At 46.5% G+C, this 16,126-nt stretch overlaps 1 protein-coding gene across 16 annotated transcripts in view; it reads right to left on the reverse strand.

Moving 5' to 3' along the window:
- Positions 1–2,412: 2,412 nt before the first annotated feature.
- LOC105701173 (trypsin-1) overlaps positions 2,413–16,126 on the reverse strand; it is an 88,512-nt gene continuing 74,798 nt past the window's right edge. For 4 of the 16 annotated variants that reach the window (XM_012427649.1, XM_012427648.1, XM_012427647.1 and 1 more), the window contains 6 exons: positions 11,289–11,441; positions 10,700–10,914; positions 6,246–6,296; positions 3,584–3,700; positions 3,412–3,450; positions 2,413–2,694 (listed from right to left, as the gene is read on the reverse strand). In XM_012427649.1, the coding sequence (XP_012283072.1) occupies positions 2,563–2,694; positions 3,412–3,450; positions 3,584–3,700; positions 6,246–6,296; positions 10,700–10,914; positions 11,289–11,441 (707 nt within the window). In that variant the 3' untranslated portion in view covers positions 2,413–2,562. Of the gene's footprint in view, positions 2,710–3,411; positions 3,451–3,583; positions 3,710–4,182; positions 4,249–6,245; positions 6,297–10,699; positions 10,915–11,288; positions 11,442–16,126 lie in introns of those variants that run through there. The other 12 variants (XM_012427646.2, XM_012427658.2, XM_012427653.2 and 9 more) reach the window with 12 other exon arrangements.

Consider the following 16,126-nt stretch of genomic DNA (forward strand, 5'->3'; position numbering starts at 1 on the left):
AACCCTGGAGCGAAGGTATTAATTTATGAAAGAATTTTCGCGCGCGCACTTGCGTCGACAGTTTAATTTCGATTAATCCACGGTTAGCTAGGGGGAATTTCAGAGAAACTCGAGAGGACGAATGTGCCGGCAATGAGGAATTCCCTTTTTCTCTCATTTTCTTTCGATCAGGAAAAGGGAGATCCGTCCCGACGAGGCCGCGAGCCGAACCGCTCTAACGCACCTTACGAACTCGTAATTCCGTCCAATCGTTGCGAATTAGGTCTCGCGTCTTAATTTGAGGGGGGGATAAATTTTCCGCGGGCTCCCGTCTACGCAATATTCGTTGTGTGGATTTACGACGACCTAGTTTTAATAAGTAGGTAACCCTCCGCGTGAGTTTTCGAAAAAACGTAAAGGCTGATCCGGAATGGGACCAGCCGCGACTTTTTCCGCGAGCGCGCCGCCAAAGAAACGGACTTTGTAGTACATACGAGGCATGATCTCTAGGAATTCAGACGAAATTGCAAGTATTATGGCATTGGTCTACTTATATGATTAATTACATATTTATAACGAGCAATTTTTACAGTCGAAGTCCTCGCTCTGAATTGCAGAAGGTTCGAAAATGACGATTAACGTCTCAGCGAAGTCGCCGACTCGCTGCCTCGTCCTCTCTCTCTCTTTCTATCTCTCCTGGCAGTGTTTCGAGTAAGAATATTGCGTGTGCTATCACTGCTCTTATCAGGGACTTCGCATCCTACCAGGCCCTCCTATTTCGAATATCTCTCGAGCGACGAAAACCCCGAAAAGGGACACCCCGAGACCCACTGCAAGAACGGAGCAGGGACCTCGTTGGATGGACGTAGTAGTGTATAAAATGTATATATTTATGTTTATATGTATAGACTTTAGCGTTAACCTTCAAAGACTCGTCTAACGAAGTAACGTAGCGTATACAGAGAGCGTATGCAATATTAATGCTGCCTCATTAAGTGACACTCCCTCTAGAGTCCTACTTCATCGAGCGATACCGGTGCGTGGAAAAGCATGCTCGTCGAGGCCGCTTCTCGGCCCCGGTGCTCGCAGGATTTTCCCGAAATCGGGAAAACGGGTTCTAAAACGCGCGGCCAAGTGTCCGGACCTATTCCGGGGGGCCGCGGAATTTTTTGCGGAATTTTTTCGAGACCCTACGGCTTCGAGTTTCCGTTCACGAGTCGCGGTTCCCTCGCACTTCCGGAAGTCGGACGTGCCACGTACTCGCGGATCTCGTTGCCAATTGACAAACGGAGGTACCGGCTGATCAACGAAAAATACTGCGTCCCATCTACTGAGTTTTTGGCAGTCAGTTTCCGATGAGATCTGGAGGTAACGTATTGCGCATTGACAGTCCCTTGGCTCGCGACTCGCGTGGTGTGTGTGGGTATCGGTGTGAATAGCACCTTCAAGGTAAAACTCTCTTCATGAGACACCTGGGAAGGGAAAAACTCCATGTCGAGCAGAGTCTCCGAGACTCGGAACGGTGCAGAAGTCTAGGACCACGTGTTCGAATCCGTCCGCTCTCTCAACCCTTTCGCTACTAAAGACGCCTAAAGACGTCCGACGTTTGGTTCAATATTGCCTGCACGCGTGATGAATTTCGCCCATATGTCGAAAGGGCTCAGGGGGTTAAAAGCTTCGAAGCACCGACACCCACACACTGACTACGTAGGCGATCGCTTCGCACCCAATTAGACTTTAGACTAACTAACGACTGTGTCGCGTTGTCACGGTCAATTCTCCCGACTTAGCGGATCAGATTGGTCTGCGATATTGCTAGATACTCGATTCGGTAAAAACGGCACGCGGCTTCTTGCTCAACCCGTAATCGCGGCTCTAACGATAGTAGTAATAGGAGTAATAGTTGCGCCATTAGTAGTAGCTCTCGTAGTAGCGGTAGTATATAGTAGTACGGTAGTAGCGGTAGCGGTAGCGGTAGCGCTCCTAAAGTACGAGCTACGAAGGATCAATTACTCGACTCGAAAACGTAAAGATTGACGGCGTCCCGAAAGCGCCACCGCGTTACTTTCAGATTCCTTACGAAGTAAGTACGTGTTATCGTTATCCCCGTGATTCATCGGTCCTCTTTCCGTAAGGCCGCAAGATGGCCGCGTCGATCGGCTCGTCCGGTCTCATCGACGTCAAAAGTCGCGGCTCCGATCAGGACCCGATGGATCCCTTATCGCTAATTCGCGACGCGATCTGCACGATAGATCCGATTCGCTGATTAGTCTAAACCCAAACCCCCCCTGCGAGTCCTGGTCACGTCTTCGTCCTCCACCCGTTTCGGCTCCAGGATGCCAGGACGTGGTGGACGCGTCCTTGGAGCCGAGGCGTCGGATAGGAGTGGCTAAACGACTCGCTCGGCGACCACGAGCTATCGTCCTTTTGGGGTACCCTTCGAGTCCTGGTGATTCGGGATGTCGGATCCTGCTCCAGGGTCGGGAAAAGGGAATCCTGGATCGTCGAACGGAGCCTCTCTCGGCGGTGGATCGCCTCCGGAGAGCTTGCTACCGGAATCGCTTTGGATAACCCCGGTGGGGTCTACGTGGCTCCCTTGTAGTGGATGAAGAAGAAGGTCAGGAACACGAAGTAGGCAGCCGGGAACGTGATTCTTGCTATCACGTCGATGGTCTTCGCTACTCTGATGGGGTGTGGCGGCTCTTTTTTCCGTACCTGCACAAAGCAGCACTACTCAGGGTCATTATGGGGTTATCGCACACATGCTGTACACCCAATGCACTATCCGACTCAAAGCGATCTTTACGGATAGGTCCACATAGTCTCTACTTGAAACCGAATTCTCCTTGGATGGCACTACTTGGGCAAGAGCGAAGTGACCGAAGCGTACACCAGGGACGGACGTTACATGCGCGGTCGTCAAGGGACACATTTTTAGAGATGATACACATATGCCGACATTGTGCCGTTTCTGGATCTGGACAGTTGCGATCAACACTTATCTCCGCGTTCCTCCTCGGGTACAGAGAATTCCGTTCCACACAAATGGGGCTTCCACTCTACGGAGTAACACGTGAAAGATGCGTTTCACATGCGTTCCGAATGAATACGTAACACATCCGAACCGCTAACGATTTGTACATCATTCCACCGAGTTCGGGTGATCTTTCTTACCAATACGATAAGAACGCGAAAGGTCCCTTCCGTCTCGAATTTTCAACGTTTCCCTGATAACGGTGCAAGGCACTTCATCGCCTATAAACGTTCCTAAAGAGGTTACTCTCGATTACCGAATTGGTAAGACTCCCGCAACTTTGCATGTACCGGGCCTGTGGACAACTCTAAACACCGTTGACACTGTACGGATAACAGGGAACTGGGCGTGAAAAATAATTAAACAGAAATCGTCTAAACTCTGATGTCGATACGCACCTCAGGAGAGTCGATACACAGTCCCCTCTTTCCATCAATCTAGTCGGGATTTCAGAAAGGATTCAAAGTGACTTTTATATATTAACAAGGGAAAATTATATACGGGCACTCGACCGAATTTTCGTCAATTCCCGTATCAGTTGGGGGACAGTTAATGGTCAGAGATACATACCTCGGCGGCGCATCCGTTGGTGGCCGTGTGCGTGCAAGGATTGGGCCCGCAATTGGTACAGGTCACTATCTCGTTCGGTCCAGGACCTCCTCCAGCGGCAGCTCCACCTTCTCGCTTCTTTTTACCCTGCGACAGGGTCTCCGTAGCAGAAACTTATATCCAGAACCTCGATGAGCGATACACCCACTCGAGTCGCCAGACCTCTCGACCTCTCGACGATTTCGATCTAATTGACCAATTAAACTCGATCGGGACGACCCTTTATTTCCCCGATTTTCCCGTTCAACCGACCGCTTTATCCACATCACGATTTATTAACCCCGGAGTGGCTTACATTTTATTCACCAAACGTGAATAAATCCACTCTTAAGACCGTTTGCCCCAGCTGTGATTAATAATAACAATGAATTTCTTAAATATGATCGATCAATCTCGGATTAGAAGAAATAAAATGGCGGCAAATTAAAATTCCCTGTTGAATAACTATCTTAAATCGGACGAGGGACTTTGATTACGTGTCGAGTAATCCTTGATTGAGGATTTTATCTCCAATGGTGGTGCAATCGATTATTATTAATGGTGGTCCATATTTATTGAGAAATCGAGTCGAGGATCTATCTGGACCCGTGGGTGGATCGCTCATTTCCAATCGGCAATACGTATTCCTGTAACCATATTCGTGCCTTTACATATCGTTTACGAGTTACATGCTGTTTTCTTTCTACACTGGGAGACTGTCGCACATCGGATCGATCATGAAATACTCGAGTCGCATTTTAAGACAACGCGATCCTCCTCTTGCGTCGCTCCGCAACGGCGGGCGTTTATCCTTCCGTCGTCTCGCATAAACGTTGCCTATGTTCATGACCCCGGTATACAGCTTGGTAAATCGCCTTACCGATTCCCCGTAAACGCGGGATAAATATCCGTGTGCACGTGTCGCCAACATGGCCGTAATATCTCCATGGGAGACCCTCTCCCGGAGTAATTCCAACAATTTCCCCTGAAATTATGCGAGGGCTGCGGTCGAACCAACGACCGGTTAACTCGTCAGGATCATCGGAAAGCAGTGAGTCGTAAAGGTGTGAATCCTTATACCGCGAGGATCGCGACGAGAAATCAGAGTATGACTCCTGAGGGTAATGCATCAATGAGCTCAGTACGACGTTTCCTCGTGAAAATAGTCAGATTTTCACGGGGACCGCGAAGTTTCGACCTTCACAGCGTGATTTCCTGATTTAATTCCTGGTAATTTGTCAAAGGGATTGCCAAGGACCGAGTAAAGACGTCCAAGATCGATAATGAGCTCATCATTGACTGCAAAGCAATCTTCGGCGACCCGATCGAAGCATGTCTCGAGTTGAAGCCGAAAATGGTCTTTGATTTTTCTACGCCTGATGTAGGTCGCGATGAAAGCGATAGCTCGAGTGAAGTGATTAGACACCTGCCAGGAGCCAATTACCGATTCTACCGAATTTCTATTGTGATCCAAATGCGGTCTATGAAACGATGCGCCAATTTATGAACACCGAGAGGCTCGACTGTCGCGCGAGGAGAACGCAACGGAGAGACGTCCCGTTTAGATCGTATCTTTATTAATTTTCTCATTTAATAGTTGATGATCATTTCATGATGAAAGCTGTGCGGGACATGAAACGAACGCCAGGAAGCAACTGCGCGTGGCAAGCGATGGGGACCGGTGAACATGCCATGGCAAACATTTACGTCTACGCACTTTTAAGTCTCATCTATGCGGACAAAAAAGAGCCTTTTGTACAGCCGAACGCGACACGGATTTCCCGAGGAGTACGGAGAGAAATACCTTGGCTTTATTTTCTACGATTCAATCATTTCGGATCATTTTCTACCCAGAATTATCGGGAAAATTGGCGAAAATACAGGAAATTTACGGAAGAAATTAAACTACGCTTCTTGGTTGCAACGTCGATATCAAATGATAAGGGCTAATGTTAAGCGAATATATTACAGATAAAGGGTGAAAAGTTAGAAGGAGATCCAAGTAGGTATTTCCCTCCAGTCGCGAAAGCGAGATTAGGGCCTGAATATAAAATGTCGCATACATAGCCAGGGAATCATTCGCAGATCATGCGAGAGGATCTACGTAGTCACGAGTGGATTCACAAGATTCGTCACCCTCGGTTACCTCGTTGATATGGAAATGTAGAGGAACGGAAATGCGTAACCTGGTTGCATTTTACTTTGCCATTGCTCGTTATCTAGGCTCCCCTCGAGAGATCGAGGGGAAATCTTGCAAACCCAGAGTGAATCGCGAAAGAAATGGAGTACGAGTGAAGAAGCGCCTACACTGCGAGTCGATGATGCTAACACCGACGAACATGCTCTGGGTGCACGAGAAATAAATTAATGAACCGAGGGCTTAGGGCCCGCTCGAGTAACGAGAACAAGTACAGTGAGCAGGACGCGATTTTTTAACTTGGGGCCCATTTCTTCTCCAGGAGTCTCAAGTCCTCCGCGAAGTCCTCCACTTTCGTTCTTTTGGACTGATTTTGAAGTTACTTTTATTTTTATTTTTTATTCGTCGCGATTGTAGTTGGATTTGAACGAATTACATTGACGGCATCGTGCGCAGGCAAATAGGCTCCGAGTCAGAACCGCGCCCTAAGGTGAAGGGGGATCTTACCAAGGGGCTGGCCAATATAATCCCTATCCTGCTGAGCACCGCTGGAAGCCGCTGCAACATCACAGACACCAAACAAAGAGACTTACTCACCAACATTCCATCCAACCAAACTTACTAATCGATTTTCGCGCTTTTCTCGCGGGCCCGGTATTTATTTTTCAGGACACCTCCACCAGGTGGGGTAGGTCCGGGTGCTGCGCCCGCGCAGGGAGCTCCAAGCCTAACTTACTATAGGAACGGCTACTAGAGAAATTGGCTAGAAAAATTCACTAGAGACTCGACAAGCGACTCGGAATGTAGTGACTCGATTCGTAATTAGTACTAGGAGGTAAAATCGATGCAGCCACGAGGACGTCCTCGACGAGCTAGTTCCGATTCCGCCATGTGTGCGCGAATCGACTTCGACTCGCTCTATGAGTATACTTTTCCTTTTCTACGACGCGTTCTCGATATCGGCGTGCTCTTCGCGAAAGGTGTAAGTGGGGCAGAAATAATAATCCCATGGGTCGTAACAATGGACGCCTCGTTCGATGCCACGCACAATTTTATATACGTAATCGCGTATGTTTGAACATTTTTTCAAGATAAAGATATAACGTGCAAATTTGTGGGCCCTCGTGGAAAGTCTCGGATTTATATCACTGCGAGAAAACGAACCAAGGAGAATCTGACTAGAAAACTTGCAAACGACTCAGGAATTAAAGGACACATTTCCAAAGAGATAGAGCACGCTTTCCTCACGGGGAAAATCGCGAAATCATAAATGACAACGGAACCGCATTTTATCAGAACTCCGACACCAATTTCTTTCTTTTCACGATAACCGAAAATGTCACAAGCTATGCTTAACACATTCCCATCAAGTCCACGGGTCGTCGATCAAAATCGTACTAATCATAACTGATAGCCGTACTTTGATATCGATGTGTCTTAATTTGAAAACGTCAGGAGCTTCACAGAAAAACAGAAAAGGGATGTATTGATAATTTTTGACTTGACTAGGAGTGTTATCGCGATTGTTTCACGGGAATTTCTGGAAATTTCAACGTGTCATCGATCAAAATTGTACAAATCATAATTAATAACCGCATTTCGATATCGACGTGTCTTCACTTCAAAACGTCAGGATCTTCACAGAAAAAAAGAAATGGGATGTAATGATAATTTTTAATTTGGCTAGGAGTGTTATCAATTTTTTTTTTTCACGCGGATTTTGTGGAAATTCAACGTCATGAGGCACTCACGGAAAGCTACTTTTCAAAGAGTGTCGGGATTAATCCTCGAAGGACAAAATCAGTGCAGCCACGAGGGCGTCCTCGACAGGTTCGTCCCGATTGTGTTAGGCGTGTGCACGCACGCGTCACGTCGCTACCGTCGTGAATCTCTCTGTGACGCACGCGTGACACACGGCACCCTCGCGTCGATATAATTATGGCCGCTCGACCTGGAAAAACTCTTCTTTTGCGACATTTGCGACCATCGAACGAGCTCAGCAGCGTCATGGGACGGGGAAAGACAAAAGCGATACTCTCGGCGGTTCCTTTGATCTTCCTGGACGCACGTCTCTGCCAGGAAGCTGTTAAAGACGTGCTTTACGGGCTTTGTGTCGTACAAATTGTCGATAATCATTGGTGGATATCTTTCAAGAAAAACCGACTCTGCTAATTATCCCAAGTAGCTTTGCGTGGAACATCACATACGTACAGAACCATAATTTATATAGCGTCTCTCTCCTGACCCCTGCTCAATTTATTTTTATTTTGCAAAATTACTAGCGCGTTATAATACGTAAGAAATAGTGAATAGACTACAGGAATTTCGACAGATGTAAGGGAGCATGTAATTGCCCATCCTCTATCACTCCTAGTAATTAATTAAAAATAAAATAGTACTTACAGGTCGTGCAGTAGATTAGGGATATTGTTAGAGATTTATCCGGGCCGATATTTCTCACGGTGTTGTATTCGTTATGAAATAATAATTATTAGAGTAATTGTGGATATTCCTAATTTTGAATCGTCACGAGGTCGTTCGATAAAGATCGCAAATTATGCACAGCTTCCCGATCTCCTCTCGACCATTCAGCAGTGCCCATTCAACTCTTCCAAACCCACACCAGTGGCCACGAATTTCGAGCCCCGTCGCAATACTATACTATATCCGACAGTACTATAAATGGACATCGATGCACAGGCAATGCCGATCGGAGCCGATCGCGTTGATCTCTCTTTGGACTGGTCAAACATGCAACATAAACACGTAACTTCCGGCTGAGCGATGCCTTGCGCGTAGCAGTGATCAAAGAAGTATAGTAGAGTATAGTTTAGTATAGTACAGGACACAGTACAGTACAGTATATAGTATGACTTGTAACTCGTAGCATCTGACTACGGTATACTGTAAGTAGCGATAGTAAGTGGCAGAAAGTATCTGACAAAAGATCAAGAAGATAGAGAAATTGAAAGAGGTCAAGGGACAGGGGGAGAAGGAGGGGCCGGAAAATCGGGGAGAATTCAGAAGTAGAAAGAGCGACATATGTATATCCTAAATATCTATCTAATCAACGTCTGATATACCTACGTATATCCCAAATATCTATCTAATCAACGTCCGACATACGTATATATATATATATATAGAGAGAGAGAGAGAGAGAAAGAGATAAATCAAATGTTAGGCACATGCGGAAGATCTCTTTCGAGGTCGATTTGAGGATTCTCTTTTAGGGTCGCGACGCGATTCTTCGTCGGGACGTCCTCGGGGGCCAAGAGCTGGTCCACGGTTTTGGAAATTAAGTAATGGAACGCCAGTTTTTCTTTTTTTTTCGCATGGGAGGAAGGTCAACCAAACGTACGTAGAAGAAATCTTTGGAGATGCTGCGATCGTTAAGTGATAAACCATACGTGTTTGTGCGTCACGCCAACAAAGTCACAGGTGCTGCAGCGACGTGCAAACGCGACTAAGTAAAGGTAATGCTCCTGTAAGTAGTGATGGTCGCCGTACGGTCAGTCGACCCTGCAAATGATTCTACCGGGTACGTTCCTTTCGCCGTTTTTTTTTGCACCAGGACGACACCTTAAGGGGATGTGAAAGTACCTAAAGAGTCAATCGGTCATGAAACTTTTCTCCGACCTGGATGTGCTGAACAGTTTCAAACTTTACAACGTGAATATGGAGGATACAAGGAAGGTCCTGACCCTCGTGAAATTTCATGTTTTTAACAAATTTTAAAAATATCTACGAACAAATTAAAAAGAAATTGAAATTTCATGAGTTTCAGGATCTTCTTTATACCGTCCATATTTAAATGATAAAGTTTGAATCGATTCAGTGGGCCCAGGTTGGAGAAAAGTTTCATGAACGAGAACTCTTTGACGCCAATTTCATATCATCTTAAGCTTCGTATAGCTCGCTGGACTTGGATTTAAGGGTTCTCCGTTATCTCTAGTTTTTATACAATCTAGTCCAGGGCACGTCGACTGATCAAGGGTGCGTTTTTATGTGAGAAAACTAACCAAAGTTGGTACTGGCTCTGGGGATCGAGATCTTCAACGGAGAATGAGAATTTTGGCTGCTTTGATCGTGCCACCTTATGAGGGAATGGGTACTGATGAGATACTTAATCGCGTTCGCACCACAGAGAATTACGGGGCACAAATGAAACGTGGTATGAAAAGCGAGCGTCGGTTTTCACCGTTTTACCTGATCATCTTTCAGAGTTTTGGATTTTCACGGATCCGTAGGTGTCGCGCGACCCGTCTCGCGACCGTCGCCCTGAAAACGGGCCTTTTCTGCGGAAGCTCGTCGGGAAAGCGAGAGTTCCGTGGTTTAGAATGGTCAGAAACGGTTGAAATTAATTTACGATCCTTTTCCGCGACTCGTCTTTTGCGGAAAACCTACGAAAACGGTCGCGGTCGCTGTGCGCGATTTCTAACTCATTTCCACGACGTCGAGCAAACGATTGGGACATCTTTGCTGCAGTCGCGTAAAATCAAGCTATTAACTGTATGCCATGATTAACTTTCGACACCTTTTGTCTTTCTCTCTTGCAGTCAAACGAACGGAACGTATCGATGGATTTTCAAAGGCCTCTCTTGCGCGGATTCTCGTCTCATATAAGGACAAACATTTCTCTGCAAATTCACAACGTGATTCTATAAAGGCACATTTTTAAGTAAAATTCAATGTATATTTGTGTTATTAAACATGTGCAAATTATCAGATGTTACTTGTCACTTCATTCGCCCGATTGGCCAATTTTATCGCCTTGGAAATTGGGGCTGCCTAATTTATAAGTCGGGCCGGTTTTGCTGTTGGTTCTTTGCGACGATCTTTATCGATAATCGGTTTTGCGTGGTTGATTTTGCTATTTGGGAGTTTCCGCATAGGAGAGACCTCGAAGACGGTCCTTAAAGTAGAAGGCTGATAAGGCCTACGACTAGTTGGCAAAGTACCTGGGTGACGGGATTCTCGCCAGGGCGGTACACGACGTTGTGCAGAGGTCGTTTTCTGCCGACATAGTTGACGCACACGAACTCGAGGAGGCTGGCATAGATGAAGCACATGCAGACTCCGTCCCAAACGTTCATGGCCGTCAAATTCGAGACGACCGGAAGCGTCGATCGAAAGCCATTCGAGGTCGTGAAGAAGTTGAGCATCGTCGTCACGCCTGTAAGAACGCAACCAGCCATGAGCCCGATTTTACCTAAATTGAAAATTCCGACGAGCAGGTGCCAATACCTACTCTCGTTGAAATTTGAAACATGTTGAAGCAAATGTAGAAAAAAAAATATTCAAAATTATCTCACCGTCACTATGAAAAAATGGTTCGATCAAATGAAAAAAGGAGTCCAGAATGAATTGTATTTTCTGACAGCGCTTGGTTATCTCATTTCTTTACCTCGCTTTCCTTGATAACGATCGCAGGGACCGAGAAGGGGATCAATGCTTTATAGATCGTGAATTTAGTTTTTCATTTCCTTCTTTTATTTATTTTTTTTTTTCGCATGTGTAAATTGGAGGAAAAGGGGAAAAAGGACTCACCAATCATGACGCGCGCTGGCACGGCGTTCCACTCGAGCCAGAAGGTGATGAAGGAGCTCGTCACCAGAATGATCCCCGGGATGAAGACTGTCGTGAAGTAGAAAGCTCGGTCTCGAGTGAAGATCAGATCCACCTTTAGGCAGCTGTAGTTACCTGCGTTTCACAGGAAAGCTCGCTTCATCTTCGAAACCTCCTAATAAGCGAGCTAGTGCGTCCTGAAGCGTTTTATTACTCGGGTAGAACCAGAAGGAGCGAAATGCTCGACTATCTAATTATCTCGCGGTTAATCGTCCGCGATTATCGTATTTGGTAACTTTTAAAAGAAATGGTCGTGAGTGTTAGCTTCCTTTTTAACTCTGGTCTCACGCAACGAAGACTTGCCGACCGGCCTAGATACCGACTCGTAGAATTCGACGACCTTTTTATGAAGAGCCATCGAGATAAAATTCATTATTAAACGTCAATGTCCATTTTGAAGACGAGTCGAATACTCCAAGGTCCAGTCTTCGGTACGTGATGTGCACCTCTCGCGGATCCGCCACGAAAGTGGCACTCGACTGATCGAGTTTACCGCCTCTTTTCAATTCGGAAAGTGAGGTGAACATAGAACACACTTGGGAAAGCACTCGCACCGTGGATCCGTCAGCTTCTACTTCTAGGGTCTAGGATCTACGCATGGGCAGGTTCCTCTTGTCTCCAAAATGCAAATTCCTCTCGGCGCTTCCGCACGCTTCCATCCACGAATAGCAAGCATGATCAATGTCCTGACTCCGTGAGCAGGAGCGGAACAAGTAACTAGGTCATACCTCTTTGCGTTCCAGAGGTGACAGATGCATGTAGATTAAATGCGAGACTCGAAATCTGTCCAACCTGGGGAGAGCTTTTTAAAAGTTACCTAACGTCCCCGTGAATATTCGGCAGGAACGAGCATCGCTGGAGCTGCGTTACCATTCCCAACATTTTCGGCTAGAAAGTTAACCTTTAAACGCTGCATCGCGTAAATTGGCAAATGATGTGCTCAAAGTGCGCTTCGGTATCTTCTTTCGACTCGAATTCCAAATAAAAGCTTCCATCGCGTTAAGATACGCCACAAGGTGGACAATAGTTAATAAGATTCGCCTTGAAGAAACCGAACGTTCCAATACTCTGACCTCATCGAATCCATAACAACGCGTTAATAAATCTCTGAATCTACGCAGATTAATTTGGTCCTTTTTCTTTTTGGTACAAATTACGCATCAATACTTTCGTGGCTCTTTTGGACAACAAAACACATTTAAAGACGACATACAAGTTCCATACGCGAGCAGTAGCGATTACAGAGGGTGTTATCATACAAGGGACCAGTTAACACTTAGGGGTACAATCCAGCAAGGGTTAAACACGGGACTCCAGAAAAGGTCTCCATGGGGGGCGACATACAGTAATCGGGTTTCTTAAGGAGGACAGGCTCCTTCAAGACGAATCGAGCGAGCATTGATATCTAAATCCACGAACTCTCGTATAAGCAACACCCAAGCGAAAAGGGGATGGGCAGATCTCGCGCGTTGTCAAGCTTGGTCCTGTCTCTCTTTTCCCCTGAGGATCCTCCCGTGCAACGTGACACGCGAGCTCACAGGATTTTACCTTGTTCCTCAAACCTGCGCTGGCACAGCGAGCACTTAGAGTCCCCGAATTCATCGAACTCGTCCTCGTAGTCGACGATCAGCTGTCCGTCAGCTGGAACAGAACAGCCTCGATCTGCCCACCGCTTCCTGTCGATCCGAGAATCGAGTTCCCCTCTACTTTTCCACGCGTTCTCTCTCTCTCTATCTTGCCTCTCTTGGTTCTCTTGCCTACTACTCGATAGCCGAACCTTGCACCAGTTACGCTAATTACACCGCACACACGTCGCACTAATTAGACCAGCCGCGTCAGCCTACCACCGTGGTCGGTTCCGTCGAAATTGGAAGGTATCAAGACCAGATAAAGTGTAAAGTAAATCGATCATCCTGCGACTGACAATTCCGACTCCTGATGGATCGATCATCTAATCAGGATTAAAGAAAGAAAAAGGAAAGAAAATCCGATATCGTGGCGACAACCTTCCACTCGTCAGGACGATCAGCGAATGTTGAAGACACCGATTCGAGGATTCATCGCGAGCTTGTCTAACGATCTATGGCGGTTTTGGACAACTTTCTAGATCCCTGGATGAGGATTCGACTGATTTCCACTTTACTCGATCTTTCGGGTCCCAGGTTGATATCAAGGAGCGGATTCCGACGCGAGCCCCACCACGGCGGGACGGCTGAAAAGCGAGACAGGAACCAAGATTGCCAATGTAGGTAACTAGGCAGTACGCTAATGCAAACCTTCTATCACTAGAACGAAATCTTTCAACTACTGCGGCACATGCACGTCTCCCAGAGGGTGCTCCGAGGGGACCCACACCCTTGCCGACACTACACGCACGCAAATACGAACACGTGCTCACGCCTACTGGCTTCGTGCATGGAGCGGGTGAATGATTAACGCTATGTCGTGTCTGTTAACACTACTCGGAGGGCCCCTCGACCGACCCGCTGTATATTCCGCGAGGAAGACGCGCGGCCTTGACCCTGGCCACGGCCTTGACCTCGCCCTCGCCCACGGCCGCGACCCTGACCTCGTCCACGGCCAGAGAAGACGCGACGAGGGCGCGGGGTCGCGAGTTTCTCAAAGGAACCGCGCAATCGACTCGATTGCCCTCTCGATCGATTAAAGACTTCAGAGAAATGTGCAAGTGGGGAACGGCTAGGTTTGCGGTGCTGGTGTTCCCGGGAGAACGAGGTAGCTGAAGTTTTCGTGGCTCTGGGTGCTGAAGTCGGATTTCCGTTGGCTTCTTTTCCATTTTTAGGGGGATTTTTCCTCTGGGTGGAGGACTTCATGGGGACTCTTTCAGAGACTCGGAGAGGTGTTATGCCGGGAGGTGGTGAATGCTTTAATAGGGCACTCTTTTTATTGCCCTTTATGAAGTAGTTTCGCTTTCTGAAGCACTGCGCGTGGAAACTGAAGGCGCGAGGTTAGATGATTCGATTGTGCAGCTTTCTGGACTGCAGCCACGGTTTGTGTCGAAAGAACTCGGAGTTAAGGTCAGGCTGTTTGGTGGTCGTTTTTTAACTGTGCTGTTTTATTGCATGTACTCGTGGGTGTAACGAGGGGAGAGTCACGCGATGCGTTTATTTAATTTTTCGCTGCATTTTCTTTTGTGTCGATGCTTATTAAATAGCACTCCGTTATTCTATGTATGTTTATGTACATAGATTTATACCGCAGTATAGTCGAGCTGAAGAGGGATGTCCAAGAAACTCATTCTCAAAAGGCACTGAACTTCGAATGCACTCGAGTCGAAGGAAGAGGATGAAAAGACGTCGAGTGAGAGCTATTTAACGGGTGTACGAAACTTCAGCTACGTCAAAGCTTCTCAAGACTTTACTTTGCTGATTTAATCGGTGGATTGCGAGGTGGTTAGGAGTGCCGTGCGGTGCTGAGTGCGATTAATAAGAATCAGGGTGCTTGAGATCGGTAGAATTAATAACACGCAACGTATACGTGCTGATGGTGGCTGATATGGTGGAAACGAGACCGAACTTCCGTAATCGGTTCACCCCTAAGATGGCTTGAAGTTTGTCGGACAATGTCTCCGTGATTGCCAACTCGAGTTGCCAGATCGTCCGTATTGATTTAACTCCTTGAATTAAGTAATTGCATTACACTTTGGAAAACTCACGCCTGATACGAGAGAAGAGATTCATCTGGTAGAGAGAGCGTTGCGATACACCGGGCACCTTCCATTTAAACCAGGATAACGTTAATGAATATCCATTTCATTATTGGACCATTTAATTATCGTAAGCTAACGTCCTAGTCTATTCTAACGTTAACAACTAAAGTAAGGAACGGTAACTCGAAATCTTGGGCAAGCAAAGTATTCATCTCCACCGCAAAATGCATTACCTACGAGAGGTTCAGCCAAGTTGAGGATGGATCGATTTTGGAAATTCAGCTGAAAACGAAACAGAGATTTTCGGATAAGGTTACTGGGGACACTCGGGGGTTTCGGATGCTTGGAAGCAAACTTACCTGATGGCGTGGCCTATACAAATCAAATTCTACCTCCGGACAGAAATGGATATCACGAAAGTGGGAATTCGTTGCATCCCAACTTACAAATTAATCACCGAACTCAAACCCAAAGAAAACTAATTGACCACCGGGGAACCGAATTTAAATTAATTCTCCCAGCGTCTTCGCGACTTTTCGAAGTAACTTCCGAACGGACATTTCTTTCGTCCCCTGCCACGACGAAAAGTTCCTTGTTTCTCTGCAATTCTCCACCGAATTAACGAAAGTTGTACACAATTTTTAACTTATCGTGGAGTATACGCCTATCACGGATTTTTTTACGAGGACAGAGACTCGGTGCATCGCGAATTGATGCATTCGTCCTGGCGTAAAATGAAAAAAGCACTGCATCGATTACCCGCCTCGTTAAACCGGTACAAAACGGACAAACGAATTTTTATCGGCCATACCATTCCATTTAATGACGACAGCAACGTGTAATCGCCGACAACTGGGATTCAATATCATTCCATTTTTCCTCCGACTGCATTGGAACTAATAAAGTCGCGTCTACGCGAAACTCTGGAATTTAACCGCACTTCAGAAACGTAACCGCATACTTTAAATATGTCGTTGGAACTCAAAGGAATCACCCATGCCGTAATAATGGATAAAAAAAGGTTTTACTTCGATAATCGACCTGATTGGAGCAAACTGGAATTGCTGATTCCGTTCAGATCTAACATAACTTT

Source organism: Orussus abietinus, unplaced genomic scaffold (genome assembly GCF_000612105.2).
Source record: "Orussus abietinus isolate OABI.00-Male unplaced genomic scaffold, Oabi_2.0 scaffold28, whole genome shotgun sequence".
Taxonomy (NCBI): domain Eukaryota; kingdom Metazoa; phylum Arthropoda; class Insecta; order Hymenoptera; family Orussidae; genus Orussus; species Orussus abietinus.